Raw genomic sequence first — 17,816 nt, forward strand, 5'->3', positions numbered from 1 at the left:
ACAGGGCGCCAGTTTTATAAAGTTACTTTGCGGCTTACACGGGGAAGGCACGGAGGCTATGGAAACACGTGTGGCAAGTGTGCTGTGTGCTCTAACAGCACATTTCAAAAGCTCTATATGCTTTTTTCCAGTGATTGGTTCCCTTTAAGGATTTGAATCTGTATAGTCTGGAGGAAAGAAGAAAAATGAACGACCTTTAAATATGTTAAAGGACTAAAGGTTCGGGAGGAAAGTATTTTTAGAAAAAAACTGAACTCAAGAACAAGAGGACACAGTAAAAGTTTAGTTGGGGGAAAGATCATAAGCAACATGAGTAATTGCTTTACTGAAAAGAGTAGTAAATGCTTGGAACAAACTTCCAGCAGATGTGGTTGGGGAAATCTACAATAACAAAATTTAAAACCGTCTGGGATAAACATACATCTATCCTAAGGGCCCTTGCACACAGAGTAAAAAAAGGCTGAATTTAAGAGTGAATTTTGCCGGTCCTATTGCTGCAATGGGATTTCTCTTCCGCTTCTCCTCTCAAAGAATGAACATGTTCTTTGAGAGGGGAGGCCCAAGAGAAATCCCATAGGACAGGCAGAATTTCAAGTAGAATCCGCCGCGTGGACAGCCTCTTTTATTCAGTGTGCAAGGGCCCTAAATACTAAAAAGGCAGATTAAATTAACTAAATTGTCTTCTTTTGCCAACAGTCTTGTATGTTTCTGTCAGTGGTGGTCTGTAACTTAACAAAATGTCAAAAGGAGAGAGAAATAACAGCATAATAGGAGAAGGAGGCAAGTTTGCTAAACTAATGTATTTGCAAAAATACTTAACTAGACAAGTCCTACCTCTTTTATATATTTCCTGTCCCTTGTAAAAGGGCTCAAGCACGGAGTCCGCATTACAGATGCAATGAGGTGCCGTGCTAAAAACTGTTTTGCAGGACATCTGTTTGTAGTTAGATTCACACATGTAGGTAGTACATTGTAGGTATAAGGGTCCATTTACACAGAAAGATTATCTGCCAAAGGTTTGAAGACAAAGCCAGGAATGGATATGAAAAAAGAGGAGAAATTTCAGGCTTTCCTTTATGACTTGATGTCTGTTTATAGTCTGTTTCTGGCTTTGGCTTCAAATATTTGGCAGATAATCTGTCGGATAATCTTTCTGTGTAAATAGACCCCAAGTCCGGATACTGGACGAAAGGTTTGCTGGCACATAGAGCTGTGTACCCATTCGCTTGTGTGCATTTTCTGAGAATGAAAAGCACAGATAAGCAGACTTTTGAGCCCTGCAAAATAAACTATAAAGTTGGAGAATGAACTTTGTCACCAGTAGACTACAATTGGTTCTTTAAAGCGAATGAATATGTTGTGTCTATATGCCAGTATCCTGCCATATACCTCCATAATACTTAACCAAAAAAACAAGAAACCCTTGAATTATTTGAATAAAGAAATATAACCAAAGTTCTATAGCCAAAACACTGATTCTGATTCACCACTCCTTGATAAAGGTCTACAAAACGTGTTGGAGGGTGAGGTGCAGGGGATGCATTAAGTGGGTAATGGGATCCTTATGGGTGGCAATCTAGCCATTTGATTGTATTATTACAACACTCTGTACCACATGTTTACAATTGTATATGTACATTGCACTTTATGGTATATTGATTGAACATCTGGATCCCAGTTATTGATTATATATAGTTGTTTCCCCCATATATAGTTTAATCTGGCTGTGTGGGTATTTTGCTATGGTCCCCTGCACCTGGTTTTTAAATGTCCTATGAGTGTATGTTGCTGTTTGGGGATTTATGAAATAATAAAGAATCAGTGTTTTGGCTATAGAACTTTGGTTATACTTCTTTATTCAAATAATTCAAGGGTTTCTTGTTTTTTGGTTGTGCATATATGAGTTGAACCCTTATATGTTGATAAATGGTCAGAGGCCCTAATATAGGTTTTGTACCTCCATAATACTGCCTGACCACAATGTGACCCCAGCCATTTGTGGATACGGCCCTTCTCAGACAGATTTGTACGGCTTTCCCTCCAGAATAAATAGACGTCAGACACAGCGTTGGAACATGCTTTAGCATTTTATTGATAATTTACAACGGGTTTTCTTTCTGAAATCTATCCTCTAGATCTCTTCAGAAACAAACTTCAGTAGTAGCAAATAAATTTTAACAAATAACCTTAGATTTTTTATTATTTTTTTTATTTATTTCCACCATCACCACGATATATACACTGAATGCAAACATCTTTAAGAGCATATTCAGCACTGCATTATGTGAGAACAGAAATGACACGTATTTGTGTTAAGAGCTGTGTGCACCTCAAGGAGAAGAGTTTAACACCGCCTAAAACTTAAGGAAAATACTTCTGGTATTAAAGCATGTACAAGTGAGTTCCAGTGAAATTTGTTTTATATTTATATATACTTCACAATACAGTGTATAGCTTATTGCATACCTTCCCAAAAAAAAAAAATCCAGCTCTCACACATGGCAATCCGCACTCAAACCAGTCTCTCCTAATCCACTTACTGTCACAGTTTAAAACTGTGGCCTCTACCCTGTGTTTTTCCAGCGTTTTTCCAGCTGTTGCAGAACTACAGCTCCCAGCCTTTAGCTTTCAGGGCATGCTGGGAGTTATACTTATACTGCAACAGCTAGAGAGCCACAGGGTAGGGGCCACTCATTTGAAGGGCTACGTTCTGACTTCTATATATTTTAAAGCTTCATCAATGGGTGGTAGTAGGTGCAAACAATGGCATCATAGATATTTCTGACCCATAAAGTGTCTAATGTTTACAGTCCAGTGGACGTTTGCCCTTGTGTCTGTTCTTTGGCACTCCAGCTGTTACCCTAAACATCCCAGCAAGGCTGAGTCTTGTAGTTAAATAATATATAGCAGCTACATCCACAAGCTTTAGATTTAAAGGGTTGTATAAGATTACAAAAATAAACTGCTTCCTTCTAGCAACAGCAGCCCCACCTGTTAGTAAGGTGATATTGCAGCTTAGCTCAAGTCACTTCAACAGAGCTAAGCTGTAATACCAAACACAATCCACAGACCACATACTGTTGCAAAACTACAATTCCAATTATGCCTTGACAGCTAAGGCTTTGGCTGTTCAGGCATGATGGGAATTGTAGTTTTACAATAGCTGGAGAGCCACAAGTTTGACAAGTGGCAATGTTTCTGGAAGAAAGCAGCTATGTTATTCTAATCTCATACAGCCCTACTAACGTTACCTTTTCACGTCATACATTTTCACCTTCAGTGTCCAAATCCTGCATCAAACCTAACAAACCTGTGAACAACGAAGAACTAGAACTGTCTAGAAGTGAGATCTCCCAATTCTGACAAGCATCCAATGGGGTTCCTTACTGGTTAAACCCTTACCAGAGCAACGAATGGTCTGGTGACCTGGTCTCTAAGGAGTAACCATTGGCTTATAAAAACATGGCTCACACATTGTAGGTTATAAGCAATGGAGCTATATTACCTGCCAGCTAGGGATTCGATGTACTATGGTATGACTAGTGTTGCTTATGTAGATGTGGAAATGGCTCAAAGTGCAAATAGTGTTCTGCCCCTACCCCACTTACAGATCCCATCAACAACATAGAAAACATGGTGGCCCAAACCCCTCCTTACCATACACTTCTCTTACATCTTCCACAACACCTGCATTTGATGCTTGCCTCCCTACTCATTCTGCTGCAGTCATTCATCTACATACCGATCCATCCTCTTCCATATCCTTCTCTGTGTTCAGAAGTGGTAAAATAAAAAAAAAAATTTGAGCACTCTCAATTGGCAAATATAAGGACCCCCAACTCTAAATGAAGATCAAAAGGCAAGTGAATCTAATGCAGCGCCCATGATGAGGGTGGGATGCAAGGGGTCCACCCGATACTATAAGCACAGGCACTAAAACATTGGCGAAAAGCAGGCCGAAGGAGCAAAATGTGTGAAGTCAAAATATATCTACACCGGAGACATCTCTGTGGTACCAAAGAACAGTGCACTAGAGTGTGGTGACACGGTTCCTGCAGATGTCCTATGGCGTTGCTGTGTAGCGTTTGCAAACACTTGCCTTGTATTACAACCATGAAGGGGGAAAGGGGGCATTATAGTACAACTTGGGTCAAGATACTTCATCTTCTCTCCATTATTTAAAGCGAGATGTACTGAATGTGAAATGTTGTCCTCCGAATATGACTGCAGCTGTGTCCTGATGAAATGTTTCCAGCATGTGATCTTCCAGGGTGAACATGGGATGGGTTCTATACAACTCAAGCTAGAGTTCGCTGCCTGGGCTTTATACGGGGGTAAAGCTGCAAAAATATGTAATAAGGGGGATTAAACACCAGAATTTACATCTCAACAGGCTCAAACCAACTTTTCTCATTGCATTGTCTACATATAACATGCAAGGAGCTTTAAAGAGATCTTATGACATGATGGCTTACCACTTGTATGTGCCATCACTTTATGATCAGTGAGGCTCTCACTGGTCAAAAAAGAGGGACTATGTCCACTTCGCTGTTTCCCCTGCACAGCTTCATTCAATTAAATGGCAGAGGCTGAAGCTCCAAAAGTGGGGCTTGGTGCCATGTTACAGGAAAGCACTAAGTACCACACCAGTACTACATCCCCTTTGTTCTCAGGATTGGCATCTCAGTGGTTCAATCAGTCTAAACTAAAAGTGATGGCATGATCTAGTTATTTAATAATCCGGTATTCTGATGTCAAAACACTTAAGGTGCTGGGATATGAAGAAGAAGTGGATCATGGTCTCGTCCTGACATCAGAATGCACTGGACAGACATTTTCAAAGATTGCAGTGTAATACTAAGAACTTGATTTAGAAGTCTTACCCCCAACAGGTTCTTAGGCACATATCCTTCCTTGTCATTCAGACGTGCCCACCACCAGTCCGTCTCTACATCATCTTTGCGCCTTAGGATTGTAATGGCGTCACCTTCTCGGAATGAGAGCTCATCAGCGTTCTGTGCTTCGTAATCCCACAGGCCGTACACCAGACCTTTATTCATGACGCCAAGCTTCTCCTGAACACCTGTGGGTAGTAAGGAGGTCTGTAGTTATCATGATAGTGAAAACAACTCACCGCCTCCATAAGGATAAACCTGTGCACGGACTACACTAAGGGTCCTATTCTAAGGGCCGACCAGGGTCCGATCAACAATGTAAACAAGTGCCGATCTGCTAGATCATCGCTCGTTTACAGGGCCTATTCCATGGCCCGATAATCGTTTAGTGAGGGCTGCAGGGACATCGCTCCTTCTCTCCGGGTCCCACGCGTAGCAGCGGCTTTGGATCGGCCAGCTCAGACAGGTCACTCCGAAGCTGCTGCTGCACGCGGGACCTGGGGAGAAGGAGCGCAGGAGAAGACTTGCAGCCTCGACAGGTAAAGTATGAGGTTTTTAATTTGTCAATTGCCCGCCGCGCACCGCTTTTCCACGTAGCAATGCGCGGGTGGTGACCGATGATTTTAGGTTGGAACCTAAAAGAACGATCAGCTGATGACACGATCGGCTGATAGTTCTCTCTATTCCACAGAGCGATAATTGGCCCGATTCGGCCGATTATTGCTCTGTGAATAGGCCCCTAAGAGATGGATCAAGCAACAAGATGTCCACTGCAAATCTTCTTTATTATGAAATCCAAGTACACATGTAAAAGAAAGCCAACACATTTCGGGTGTCTAACCCTTAATTATGCGATGATAAAAGGTTTGACACCCAAAACGAGTTGGTTTTGTTGTACATGTGGACTGTGATCTTATAATAAAGAAGATTTGCACTGGACATCACCTTGTTGCTGGATCCATGTCTTTGTTTTGTCTGTGGTTATCATAGGTCACTAATGGGCGTCTTGTTCATATTATATTAAAAGGATTGCTTGGTGTACTGAACTCATTTACAAGCATTGTATCAGAGAATTCAGGGTCTCCACAAGTGGCTAGAATGACAAGGCCACATTCAATCAACTATGGGAATCTGCAGACACAGTGATGATCAAGCTAAAAGCTGAGGAGATGCAGTGCTCTTCAGCAGAGCGTTACTGGGGGTCTGATAAATCCACCACCTCCCAGTTTGTTTGAAAACAACCTCAGAAGACATATTTGTCAGAAAATATCCTAAGAAAGTCACTGTCATCAAAAATAACTTTTGTTATTAGACATGTGAAAAGTTACTGATCACAGCGGGTGTAACTGCTGACACCCGCTCAGACCAAGAGCAATAGCTGGGGAAAGACTGCGAGACCCAATGGGATCAATAACTTTCGTCATGTCACAAGTTATTTTTAGTGACAGGTACTCTTTAACACTTAAATATGTGACAGGATATCCAATAAAATTTGTATATTTTATGCACAGAAAAATTGTAACCTGTATAAAATAAAAGTTACCATAAAGAAACTGAGAACACTGAATATATCCTTCTTCCATCTCTTCACATTTGTCTGCAGCGGTCTCAATATCACTAATTGTTGTAGCAAAGATGGCTGCTCCACATTCTACCAGCATCTTGCAGAGGTGGACGCTGTTACAAGATGCTGCACAGTGCAGAGGAGTCCTAAAAGGAGGGAACAAGACAATCATAAATGACAGTGTGCTGTGCAATTCTGCCACATTGCCCTAGGATTCTGACTATGCCAGGGCATTGAAGGTAGAGTAGTAGCCAGTATATAACTCCGGTATTCCTGCACAATACCTGGAGGTATTCCTATCTCAAAAAGTGATGGGATCTTTTAGTATATGCAAACCACTTGATCATGGGGGAGGGTCAAATCTCGAGGATTCCCACTGATCATGAGGAAGATGGGTCTGCAGTGTTTTTCCCTGGGCACTAGCATCCGTGCCACCTAGCTGTGCTTAAACCGCAGGCGACCCCCTTCAACTGAGCTGTAGTTCCTTGTACCAAATCCATACTGCAGCCCAGGCTTTTCTGGAATCATTGGAGATCCCAGAAGTCAGATCCACTGTGATCAAGAAGCAATGCAGTATACTACAATATGGCATCACTTTAAGGCTATGTTCACACTACGTAAAACTACGTAGTTTTTGCGGGGAGGAACAATGCCTTAGTTTCAATGGGATCCCGGACGGAGCGTATACACATCATATACGCTCTGGCCGGGATCCCGTGCTGCCCCACAAATAACTGACATGTCAGTTTTCTGCGGCCGCAATTCAATGAATTGCAGCTGTAGGAAACCCTGTCAGTTCACACCATGAAGCGAGCCGCTCCGGCCGCTCGCTCGCTCCATAGTGTGCAGGGGGAAGCTCTGATGCGGGCGCGCGCTGATGTTCCCGCATCAGAGCTCTGCGGCCGGACAGATCATCTGGCCGGTACTTAAGTACCAGCCGCAATGATCCGGGCAGAGACCGGCTGTTCCGTGACCTGGCCGGGGTCACGGAACGGCCGGCCTCTCACGCCGTGTGAACATAGCCTAAAAGACGAGAATACTCCTTTACATGCGACATACGCTTAACAAAACAGTCCAGAAGCATACGGTGTATATTGAGGTCTACAGTTCTACAAATGTATAACTGGGTGTAAGGGGCTTAGTGGGTGAAATGACAACGGGCTAGGAAGGTTAATATTGTCTGCTTGCCCTTAGGTCATTCAGCACAGGCCGTGTTCTCAAAGAGCATCAGTTTTGCACAATGTTAAAGTGCAATTTAACATTTAAAACATCATTTTAACATGTCGCAGAGACTTTAGAAGTTTTAATTAGTCGAGTTTTGGTGACGATATCCCCACCGACTACTAGAATGAGTGTGGAGGAGTACTCAGCTTAGCACTGGGTTTCCCTGACATGTTCTCACTGCAGGAGATGGGCTTCATAGACATCTTATACAATTTAAGGAGATGGCAGGGAAAATAAGTGCTTAGCTGAGTTCTAGGAATCAATGGGGGACTCAGACATACCAAAACTTTTAACATGTGTCTATGACTGAAAAAGTTGACTGTGTGCCCCAACCCTAGTTTATTCAGACCCACCTATACTGGAATTCAGGTCACGTAGATTTAGAATACAGCAGAATTGTAGATATATACAGCACTTACCACCCATCACTGTCAGCTGCATTCACATTCACACCAAAGTCCAATAAGAACTTCACGATGTGGTGGTGCCCAGCACACACAGCATTGTGTAGAGGTGTGATTCCTTCATCATTTGGTTTGCTGGGATCCTCCACCTGTAGAGGGCAGAGTTGATCAACACTAAGAAACAACTAGGAAGAAAGTTCTGACAAAACTGACTACAACCTAGTTGGTTGCTGGTAAATCAGACTGATCAAGGTGTTTGCTGCTATATTTGGGGTCAGATCAAGCAATGGTTATTAATGTCTCTGATCATTACAGTATACTAAGCTGTAGGGGAAGGACCCATACCTCATAGATAATCCTCTGAACTAGGTCGAACTCTCCTTCTAGAGACGCATCCAGCAGCAGAGCCAGGGGGTTGAACTTCACTCTGAGTCCATGTCCAGTCCTATCAGAGTTCGGTTTCTTCAGATTTGTGCGTTTCACCTACAATAATTAAAAATGGTTATAAACTCAATTCAGACCGGAAGAATACAGATATGTCAGTGTTACTGCACAGAAAATTGTGTGAAAATTCCAGTTTGCAGCATATTTTTTGTGTGTCTTTACAAAAAGTGTGTCTTTACAAAAAGTACAACTGTTTCAGAAAAAAAAACCACTTATACAGCAAGCAGTGGAGTGTTGGGGGGTGTAGGCAGGTAAGCATGGTCTATTTCTTATTTTTTAACATCACAGCAGCTAAATATGTACGTTTTATAAGGCTGTGGCACTATAGGATGAAAATCCACCATGAGAATGAAGTGCCATAGACTTTAATAGTAATCAGTTTTCCAGCAGTATTTTACTGCAAGAAACTTGCTAAGTGAAATCTGCCTGCAATACGGTACATGTGAACATACCCTAATCGTACAGGAATCTGCAACAGATTCCAATGCAGGTGTGAACAGAGCCTTAGATGTAACATCTGAGTCACTTATGTGCAAGTGTCTCCACCTGTCAATTTCTTGCCGCTGGACAAGTTAGTCAGGACCGCCATCACTGCAATAAAATCTCTGCGTAATATGCAGTGTGTCTGACAGATCAAGAACATCTGTTTTACCAGATGATACATACCGACACTAATCTTTAGTGATCTGCTAGACAAGGCCTGTGCTGCTACCGGCCCACTGTGTTACATCATCTGATCTTTCCAAGCTTTCATACAAGTAACAAGTTTACAGTGCAGTCACTGGTGCCTGGTAAAGATGCCTAACAGTAGTGGATCAGGTGTGCAAAAAGATCCCTTTAAAAGAGTACCTGTCAATAATAAAAACTTTTGACATGTCAGAGACACATATCTTAAGTTTTTATCGGTCACGGTCTGAGGGTTCAGACCCTACCGGCCCACTGTGTTACATCATCTGATCTTTCCAAGCTTTCATACAAGTAACAAGTTTACAGTGCAGTCACTGGTGCCTGGTAAAGATGCCTAACAGTAGTGGATCAGGTGTGCAAAAAGATCCCTTTAAAAGAGTACCTGTCAATAATAAAAACTTTTGACATGTCAGAGACACATATCTTAAGTTTTTATCGGTCACGGTCTGAGGGTTCAGACCCTACCGGCCCACTGTGTTACATCATCTGATCTTTCCAAGCTTTCATACAAGTAACAAGTTTACAGTGCAGTCACTGGTGCCTGGTAAAGATGCCTAACAGTAGTGGATCAGGTGTGCAAAAAGATCCCTTTAAAAGAGTACCTGTCAATAATAAAAACTTTTGACATGTCAGAGACACATATCTTAAGTTTTTATCGGTCACGGTCTGAGGGTTCAGACCCTACCGGCCCACTGTGTTACATCATCTGATCTTTCCAAGCTTTCATACAAGTAACAAGTTTACAGTGCAGTCACTGGTGCCTGGTAAAGATGCCTAACAGTAGTGGATCAGGTGTGCAAAAAGATCCCTTTAAAAGAGTACCTGTCAATAATAAAAACTTTTGACATGTCAGAGACACATATCTTAAGTTTTTATCGGTCACGGTCTGAGGGTTCAGACCCTTACTGATCAGTAGAACGAGTCGGGTGACAACTGCCCCTTACGTTATTACCCATCCATAATAGTAGTATTGCCATTATAAATAGCTTCCATGACTACTTACAGCAGCGGCCTGTGAAGGGACACTAGCTGGTGAGGGGACTTCCTCTTTCACCGGAGATGCTACTTCAAGTACAGGACTAGGCGTCTTCTCCACAGAAGGGACTATGGCTGGATTATTATTGTTGTTGTCTTCTGTCGTTTCTGAGATCTGGTTTATAATCTCACTGCTCATAACTTCCTCTGTGATGGGTGAACAAACTTTATTGTCATTATCGTCTGCCGAGACCTGTGGTTCTGGTAGTGGTGGTGGGAGCTGGGGGAGAGGAGGGGTAGATGGGACAGCAGCTGGCTGCAGAGAACCCGCCTCTTCTACGTTACCATTAGTGCCAGTGTTACCATTGTCCACATCGGCCAATATGCCGAAGTCCTGTGTATTGCACTGTTGGTAAAAAGGTGCACCCTCCATTCCTCCAGCCAGAGTATTGAAACGCTGATAGAGAAGCTTCTGGATGTTGGGTCCGCTGGGACCTTCGGGCTCAGTTATAGAACTCCGCTTCTTCAATGGTCTTGGAGCATTGGCAAGCTTTCTCCTGAGGGCTTCTAGGTCAGCGTCACTTTGATATCTAAGGGGTGAATGCACTATGGGGGTCAACTTGGTGGGGCTCAGGGGACGGGCTATGTTTTCCACACCACTGTTTTCAGCTGCAGCAGGAGCAGCATCTCCTTCTTTGTCACCATTAGGAGGAGGAGGTCCAGAATGTAAGAAAGGAAGGGGAGAGGAGTTGGAGGAGCCAGATTGGACAACTGGTTTTCCGTACACTGAAACACATGGATACAACACATTAGTACAGAAGGACGACCCTTCTATCTGATGTCTTACATCATTATAGCACCTTTTCAAGCAGACAAAATCATAAAAGTAAAATCACGTTTTTTCCCATCATCCTGCACTCAATACTCAATAGTGAAAGACATTAGTATTCAGACCCCAGGCTGTGTTCACATACGGCAATGTTGGTGTGTCTTTGTTATGATTTTTCTGCTAATTACACATTTTTGGTAAAATATCAGCCCCACCATACTAAGTAATCAGGGGAGAAGAGCGCTGGTAAGAGATGTGACCAAGAACCCAATGGTCATTCTGAGTGACCTTTACAGATGCTGTGTGAACATTGGAGAAATCTACAAAAAGGAATCATTGCAACCACCACCAATATGGGCTTTATGGCAGAGTGGCCAGAAAGAATCTTCTCCTTAGTAAAATATGCATAAAAGTCACCTGGAGTTTGCAGAAAAGCGCCTAAAGGACTCTCAGATTGTGAGATACAAGATTCTCTGGTCTGATAAAACCAAGACTGAACTCTTTGGCCTCAATTGTAAGTGTTATGTTGGGACGATCAGGAACCGATGGACATGGTGTGTGGAAAACCCAACAGCCTGGAGTTACCGGGCTAGTGGAGTATTCAGCTCCAGTAGGTTTCCCATAAATCAGAATAGGGAATAGCTTTTCAAGTTGGTCATACTGCTTTAAAGGAGGCCTGTGAGTATACAGCTATATCATACAAAATATATTACAAAACTCATTGTTACCTGCTTTGACAGATTTGTTCAGGGTGTTATATACAGCTTGCTGATAGTTCTTTGGTGGAGTGGACTGTTGAAGATACATAGAATAAATAGAGCTGGAGTTCACTGTCTGGGGCCCTTTCCTTGGGGACTGAGGCCTTGAACCTTTTTCGGCCAGGAAAGGTCGTATAGCTACAGTTAGAGGAGGGTCAGGTCTAGCGTCTGTTCCAGGGAACAAAGGAGAAGAGGATGGCGGGTAAGTAGGGCTCGGGGGCACAGAGATTCTTTGTTGAATTTGCTGTGAGGAACCCGGAGGGTGGACGTTGGTTGTTGGTAGTGGAAGGGGCCGTGTCCGGGTGGTGGATCCAGATCCAGGTCTTGGCAGACTTCCATCCTTCCTCCTTTCCAAAGAATTTGTAGCGCTCAGTGGAAGAGGACCCTGATACATGCCATAATTATGGGGCAGAGATTTACTCAACCCAGGCATTGGAGAGGGTAGCTTCCCGGCATCACCAGACTAAAACGAAGAAAAAGAAAAGAAAAACATATGATAAAAGAATGTCTATGTATACTCTTACATCACTAAGACACCAGTAGAGAGTTACAATTCCTTATAGTCCTTATTGTGGTATTGGGTGCTATTCCTGAAAAATACATGAGGGGAAAAAAAAGATGCCAGGGATACCCAGAGAACAAAGCTCTAAAGTGATCTATTGTTAGATACTGTTTTATACACACTTTTTTTTTTTTTTTTTTAAATCAGGAACTAAAGAAGTTAACTCAAGAATAAATATGCTAGCTGATCTATGCTAGTGTTATGCAGTTTCAACTGACACTTCATTCACTGTCTATGGGACGTGCAAACATAGCTGTGATCAGTACGCAGCAATGTTTGGAAATCCCAGCAATCCTGTTAGGGATAACTTTTAGAAGCCTAGGCCTAGCTCTAGTAAACAGCACTGGATTCTGGATTTCAATATACTCATTCTTTCAATAGTATGGTAATGGAGGATCAGATACCTACCAACTTCTCAGTGGGTCCTACAGCAGCAGAAGGTAAGGGCTGGCTGGATATAGGTGCAGTCTTGAAGCCAGGCTCCATACCCGATTCGTTCCAGTCGGAGGTGCTGAGCGGAGGCGTCTTCACCACGGACATTGTGCTTTGTTTCAGAGTTGGCCAGCTTGTGTCATTACCTGGAAAGTCAGGATTGTAAGAAAGCACAGAAATGGCAAAAAATGGCATTGTTCAAATTATCCATCAAAAAAATCATAACCCGCATCGAATTACAGGTGAATTACATTTGGGGCAATGTGATTGTAGAAGCTTTGTTATCAGGCGTGAATTATTAGTGATTAGATCTTGACATCCTACATTTCTATGTGTAGGTGACACTGGTGCAACATACAGACTTACTAGATAAGGGACATTCATGACTGAATGTAACTAAATTCATGACTGTATGTAACATAGCAATATGCCTGCTGGTTCCTATCAGTTATAAGGATGTATTCAGTGAGCTGATCCCTTGCACAAGGGTTGCTAGGACTGGTTGCTAGGGATTTTCGGCCTACAGCCTCAATCTTTTTAATAGTATTGTTAGGCAGCTAGTCCCTAGCAACCAGTCTAGCACTGCTAAATTTCTTAATTCAAATCCAAGAGAAGGGCGAGGACTAAAGCAAAATCCTTCCCTCCTCCAACATCTGCCATTGTGGGGAAGTCATGAGGCTGCCATATATATGCACCATAGGGTCAGTTGGCAGGAGCAGCCAACGCAAAGGTGTACTGTCACAATTTTCGATGTTTTGCCCTGCATTGTTCTACATAGGGTGATGCTTGAATTTCTTGAATTGACAACCAGCGTGCACATTGGTTACGGCGTATACAACGTTTCCATGTAGTTAATCCCTGTGTCCCTGGTGGCCGAACACAAAAGCGGCTTCTAGCTGCCCCACTTTTCACTTCTATTAACAGTGAACCAGGGAGCGTCAAAACAATTAACCTGTATCATCTCATTACAAATCATGTCTCTAGACACTGCGGAAAGTAAGAAACCTGTGACTTTGAAAGAAACTACAGGACTACATGTACCAGTGGTTCTATATAACAATGTGCAGTCTACAATAATGGATTTACAAATTTGCAATAAGTAAAACTCTGTTCACACCAGATGATCCATCACGGCTATGATGCATAGGAGCCCCATTGGGTACACCAGGTGCTTCTACAATTTCAATCTGCGTCATTCTGACCAACAAAAGGAAAATAACACAGCTATGAACAGAGAGGGTAAAAGAGGCCCATAAATACCAGAGCAATGTTAGTTAGGTGTCCCAATCAAAAAAAGTGGGTCTAACAATCATGTGGATGTGGGAAGGGGCCTAATTTATCCCTAATGGCAGATGCTGGGTTCATCCTTTCCACCACCTTGGCCGTGTGTAGGTGTATAAAATGGTCATGAAAAATAGCCATCTCCTAGTGAAGCTGTACGGGCCAGTTTGACCGTAAAAGCTATGCTTGGGGTCCTTACAGTAAACATGTTTCAGACCATAGTAGCAGTACAAGAAAGAAGTTGGTGGAATTTGCTTGGCGCAAACCCCCTTCTGGAACACCGGACACTTTCCCCTGTGCTTTATCTAAATGGAAAGAACTCCTGGCACTGGTTTAGAATCAAGTTTAGGCTTTTATTCAATGCAACGGGTTTCAAGGGTACAGTCCCCTCTTCATCAGGCATCTCTGCATGATGAAGAGGGGATTGTACCCTTGAAAAGCATCACATTGAATAAAAGCCTAAACTTGCAGGCATGCTCTCTTTACTGTTTGTGAGACTTCCAAAAAGTGTACAATCTTCTAGAGAATAAATGGAGCAACTTTACCACTCCATTCATATGGGGGGGCAACTGATCTCTGTGATCTAAAAGGGTCCCAGTCACTGGACCCCCACCGATTAGATAGTTATGCAACAACTGTGTAGCAGACACACAAGGCTGGGTGTCACAATGCAACCACAGACCAGTATTAGATGCAAAATCACAATGCAATATTACAATCTTCAAACCGTGTGGCTCTAGCCTTACTACTATACAATCTTCATTAAAGCCTACAAAAAAATGTTTATTCCAAATCTAGTAAAAGTCAACAAAAATGAAAAATATAAACTATAAGGTCTCAGCATGTTAAGCGGTGTAAGGGTAGCTTAGCTCACTCCAGAACAGGACGCATGTGAACATATAGCACATAGGAAGATTAAGGGGAGAAGATCTGGTGCGATTGGCAAGCAAACAGTAAGAAATCCTGCGGAGTAGACTCACTGTGCAGTGTGTCAGAGAGGCCAGGAGCCTGATGGAAGACACTGTGGTCAGAAGACTGGAGACAGGAGGTGGAAGATGACCGCACAGGATCCACCAGAATGTCTAAATCTGAAACCTTCCAGGGACCTGGAGATTTTTTCACATACTCACTATCTCCCTCTATAGGAGGACAACAGGTAGAACAAGGCGGCCACCCCGATGTCAGGAGAAAAAAAACATCACGGAAAGAGGGGAGGGGAGAAGGAGAAGAGCACAAAGACCGAGAGGAGATACAAGACACAGGACAAGACATTAGGATGCAAAAAGAATAGTGATGTGAGAAACAAGCACACAAAAACAGGCGAGAAAAGTACAAGAAATAAATGAATAACTGCAGCAGTAATGATATGGCGTCAGATCTGTAAAAACGCTTAAAAGGGAGATATCAGATCCTGGAATCTAGCTTATAGTTTGTATAGCTTATATGAAGTGACATTATCTCTGACTCGTTGAACTCAATGATGTAGACGTTTTGAAGGATGACCTGGGCATACAGAGCCTGGCTGTAACCCTTATTATTGGCTGATCTCAATAGCAAAGAGTGCCTACTACTAGTATAATGGGTAAATATGCCCAATTTAAAAATACATGGCTTCTTTCTTTCAAAAAGGGACCCCAAACTTACCTACAGGTTGTGCCTTATAAAGACAGATAAACCCCATTTACTTTATTTGAGCAGAATTGCAATACTGGCCACTACTTATTATGGCACTGTGGAAGAAGCAGCTAGGTTTCTACAATCTTTTGGGATATGCCCATATTAGGGCATCAAATAGAGTAAACTGGTAAAAACTTTTACTGCATTTACAATTCTGCGGAAAGTTGATAGAAACAGTCAACAGGTTTGTTTACAAAAACACCTCTAACAGCTTGGGCTACGTTCACAAGCTGACATGTTGTGTCAGTACAGTAGCGTGAACAGTTCAGCGCTCACTGCATTATATTGAATGATTATTCAATATCCTGATGTCCGCAGTCCGTGCACAGACTGTATTGCAAATGTGCGAATGGCTCCTAAGGATTACAAAATTTCCCCCTGGGTATTTTCCAGGTGAGCAATAATCCTGTAGCAATCCTACTGCTGGCAATCTTACCAGTCAGTAAGACAATGCCATACTGGACCTGTACTTCCCCTTTAAATAAAACATGACAGTAATACACATAGTAGGATGATGGTTTACATAAAGATGATTGTTAAGGAGAAGATAGACGTCTTGTAAGTACACAAATCTTATGTATTCACTTTTGCTGCTTATTCTCTATGACCAATATATAACTACCTGGGCTCTTAGTGGGGGTGACGATCAGGGCCCCACTATATTGGCCACAGGGAAGAGCTGCTACTGACTTAGATGCCCATTAATATATCGAGCATGAATGGTGTAAATGTTGTTTTCCACTGTGGGTAATCAAGGGGCGTATCAGTGGTACAATCCCCACTATGAACTTAGTTCCAGAGACTAGCCTATATAGCCACAGTTTGGAGACAAAAACTTACCAGACTTGGAGCGGGGCTGCGTGCCGCTAGCAGAAAGAGACAGGGACTGAGGTTTGACTGGATCAGCGGGCAGCGGGTAGTTCACTGTGCTTGGTATTTGGATGTACGGGCCCACTGCCGCTACTCGCCCTGATGCCGATAGCGTAGACTGAGGGGATGGTGTCCCATTGATACGATTCAGCTGTAATGTTAAGATCAATATAAGTTAGTAATGTGTAAACTTGCAACCAATGGATTAAACATTACAATGGTAACACAACTCAATGATAAAATGTTGCATATTGATAAGCAAAGCTGCCTTGTTAATGGCAAATCTTACGGGAATGTTTTCTTTTTGACGTGCCTCAACTTTCTTCTTGTACAGACGCTCGCGCAACTCGTTGATCCGCTTGTCCATGATGGCCACCTCCATGTTGCGCTTGTTCAGCAGCTCCTTCTGCTGCTGGAGCTTTGTGTTCTGCTCCTGGTTGAGACGATTTCTGATCTAGAAGACATATAAAATCTTCACTGGTTACAAAGGAGCTATTCTGTTTCATAACATTGATTACATCAATGCCACCCGGGAACAAGCATGGTCATAAAGTGCCCAGGAACTCTACTCATTCTCTTGGAAGCATGGCAGAAAAACCTGTCTGGGAGAGATTCAAGTGTCTTCATTGGTTGTGTCATGCCCCAGATGAGAATTACGTCTATGACACTCGTGTACAGACAGTACTTATGCCAGTGCGCACACCTTACAGAGATGAGGACCAGCTGGGCCGATGACTCACCTGCAGCTCCTGATACAGTTTCTTCAGCTCCAGTGCGGCAGGACCTGTCATCTGTCCATAAGCCTGGAAACCATTTAACTTCCCCTTGCGCAGGTCCTCCAGCTGCTGCGTCAGCTGCTCCACCTTTAACACGGCCGCCTGTAACTCCTGCTGCTTCTCCTGAAACATGTCGCTGATGTGCTCGATTTCTGTAGCTGGCATGTAATACAAATGGCATTAGTAAGGATCTCCAGCAACAGATGACATTTATACAAGGGGAACGCTTACTACTCTACTGATAACCATTAGAAGGGAAGGGCCAGCCGAGGTTGGATTGGTGCTCGGGAAAGGTTGCCCAGTGTTCCAAATGGCCTTATTAGACGCTGGCTTAAACTACAAACTGCACGGAAATGATGCTGGGGATCACGGTAAGTGGGTTAGATTTGTCTAACCTGCTGATAGTTTCCCTTTAAGCACCAATTAAAGTGTTTTTTT

The 17,816-nt window shown here is 42.9% G+C and overlaps 1 protein-coding gene across 5 annotated transcripts in view; it reads right to left on the reverse strand.

Annotated features, from left to right (window-relative positions):
- Positions 1–2,068: 2,068 nt before the first annotated feature.
- The window catches only part of PPP1R13B (protein phosphatase 1 regulatory subunit 13B), a 74,746-nt gene continuing 58,998 nt past the window's right edge, over positions 2,069–17,816 (reverse strand). For 2 of the 5 annotated variants that reach the window (XM_069951024.1, XM_069951022.1), the window contains exons 7-18: positions 17,343–17,536; positions 16,892–17,056; positions 16,573–16,753; positions 15,036–15,194; positions 12,751–12,920; positions 11,751–12,243; positions 10,222–10,979; positions 8,433–8,570; positions 8,103–8,236; positions 6,439–6,605; positions 4,884–5,083; positions 2,069–4,340 (exon numbers count right to left, since the gene is read on the reverse strand). In XM_069951024.1, the coding sequence (XP_069807125.1) occupies positions 4,299–4,340; positions 4,884–5,083; positions 6,439–6,605; positions 8,103–8,236; positions 8,433–8,570; positions 10,222–10,979; positions 11,751–12,243; positions 12,751–12,920; positions 15,036–15,194; positions 16,573–16,753; positions 16,892–17,056; positions 17,343–17,536 (2,801 nt within the window). In that variant the 3' untranslated portion in view covers positions 2,069–4,298. The remainder of the gene's footprint in view (positions 4,341–4,883; positions 5,084–6,438; positions 6,606–8,102; positions 8,237–8,432; positions 8,571–10,221; positions 10,980–11,750; positions 12,244–12,750; positions 12,921–15,035; positions 15,195–16,572; positions 16,754–16,891; positions 17,057–17,342; positions 17,537–17,816) is intronic. The other 3 variants (XM_069951023.1, XM_069951026.1, XM_069951025.1) reach the window with 3 other exon arrangements.

This window comes from Dendropsophus ebraccatus, chromosome 13 (genome assembly GCF_027789765.1).
Source record: "Dendropsophus ebraccatus isolate aDenEbr1 chromosome 13, aDenEbr1.pat, whole genome shotgun sequence".
Lineage (NCBI taxonomy): Eukaryota > Metazoa > Chordata > Amphibia > Anura > Hylidae > Dendropsophus > Dendropsophus ebraccatus.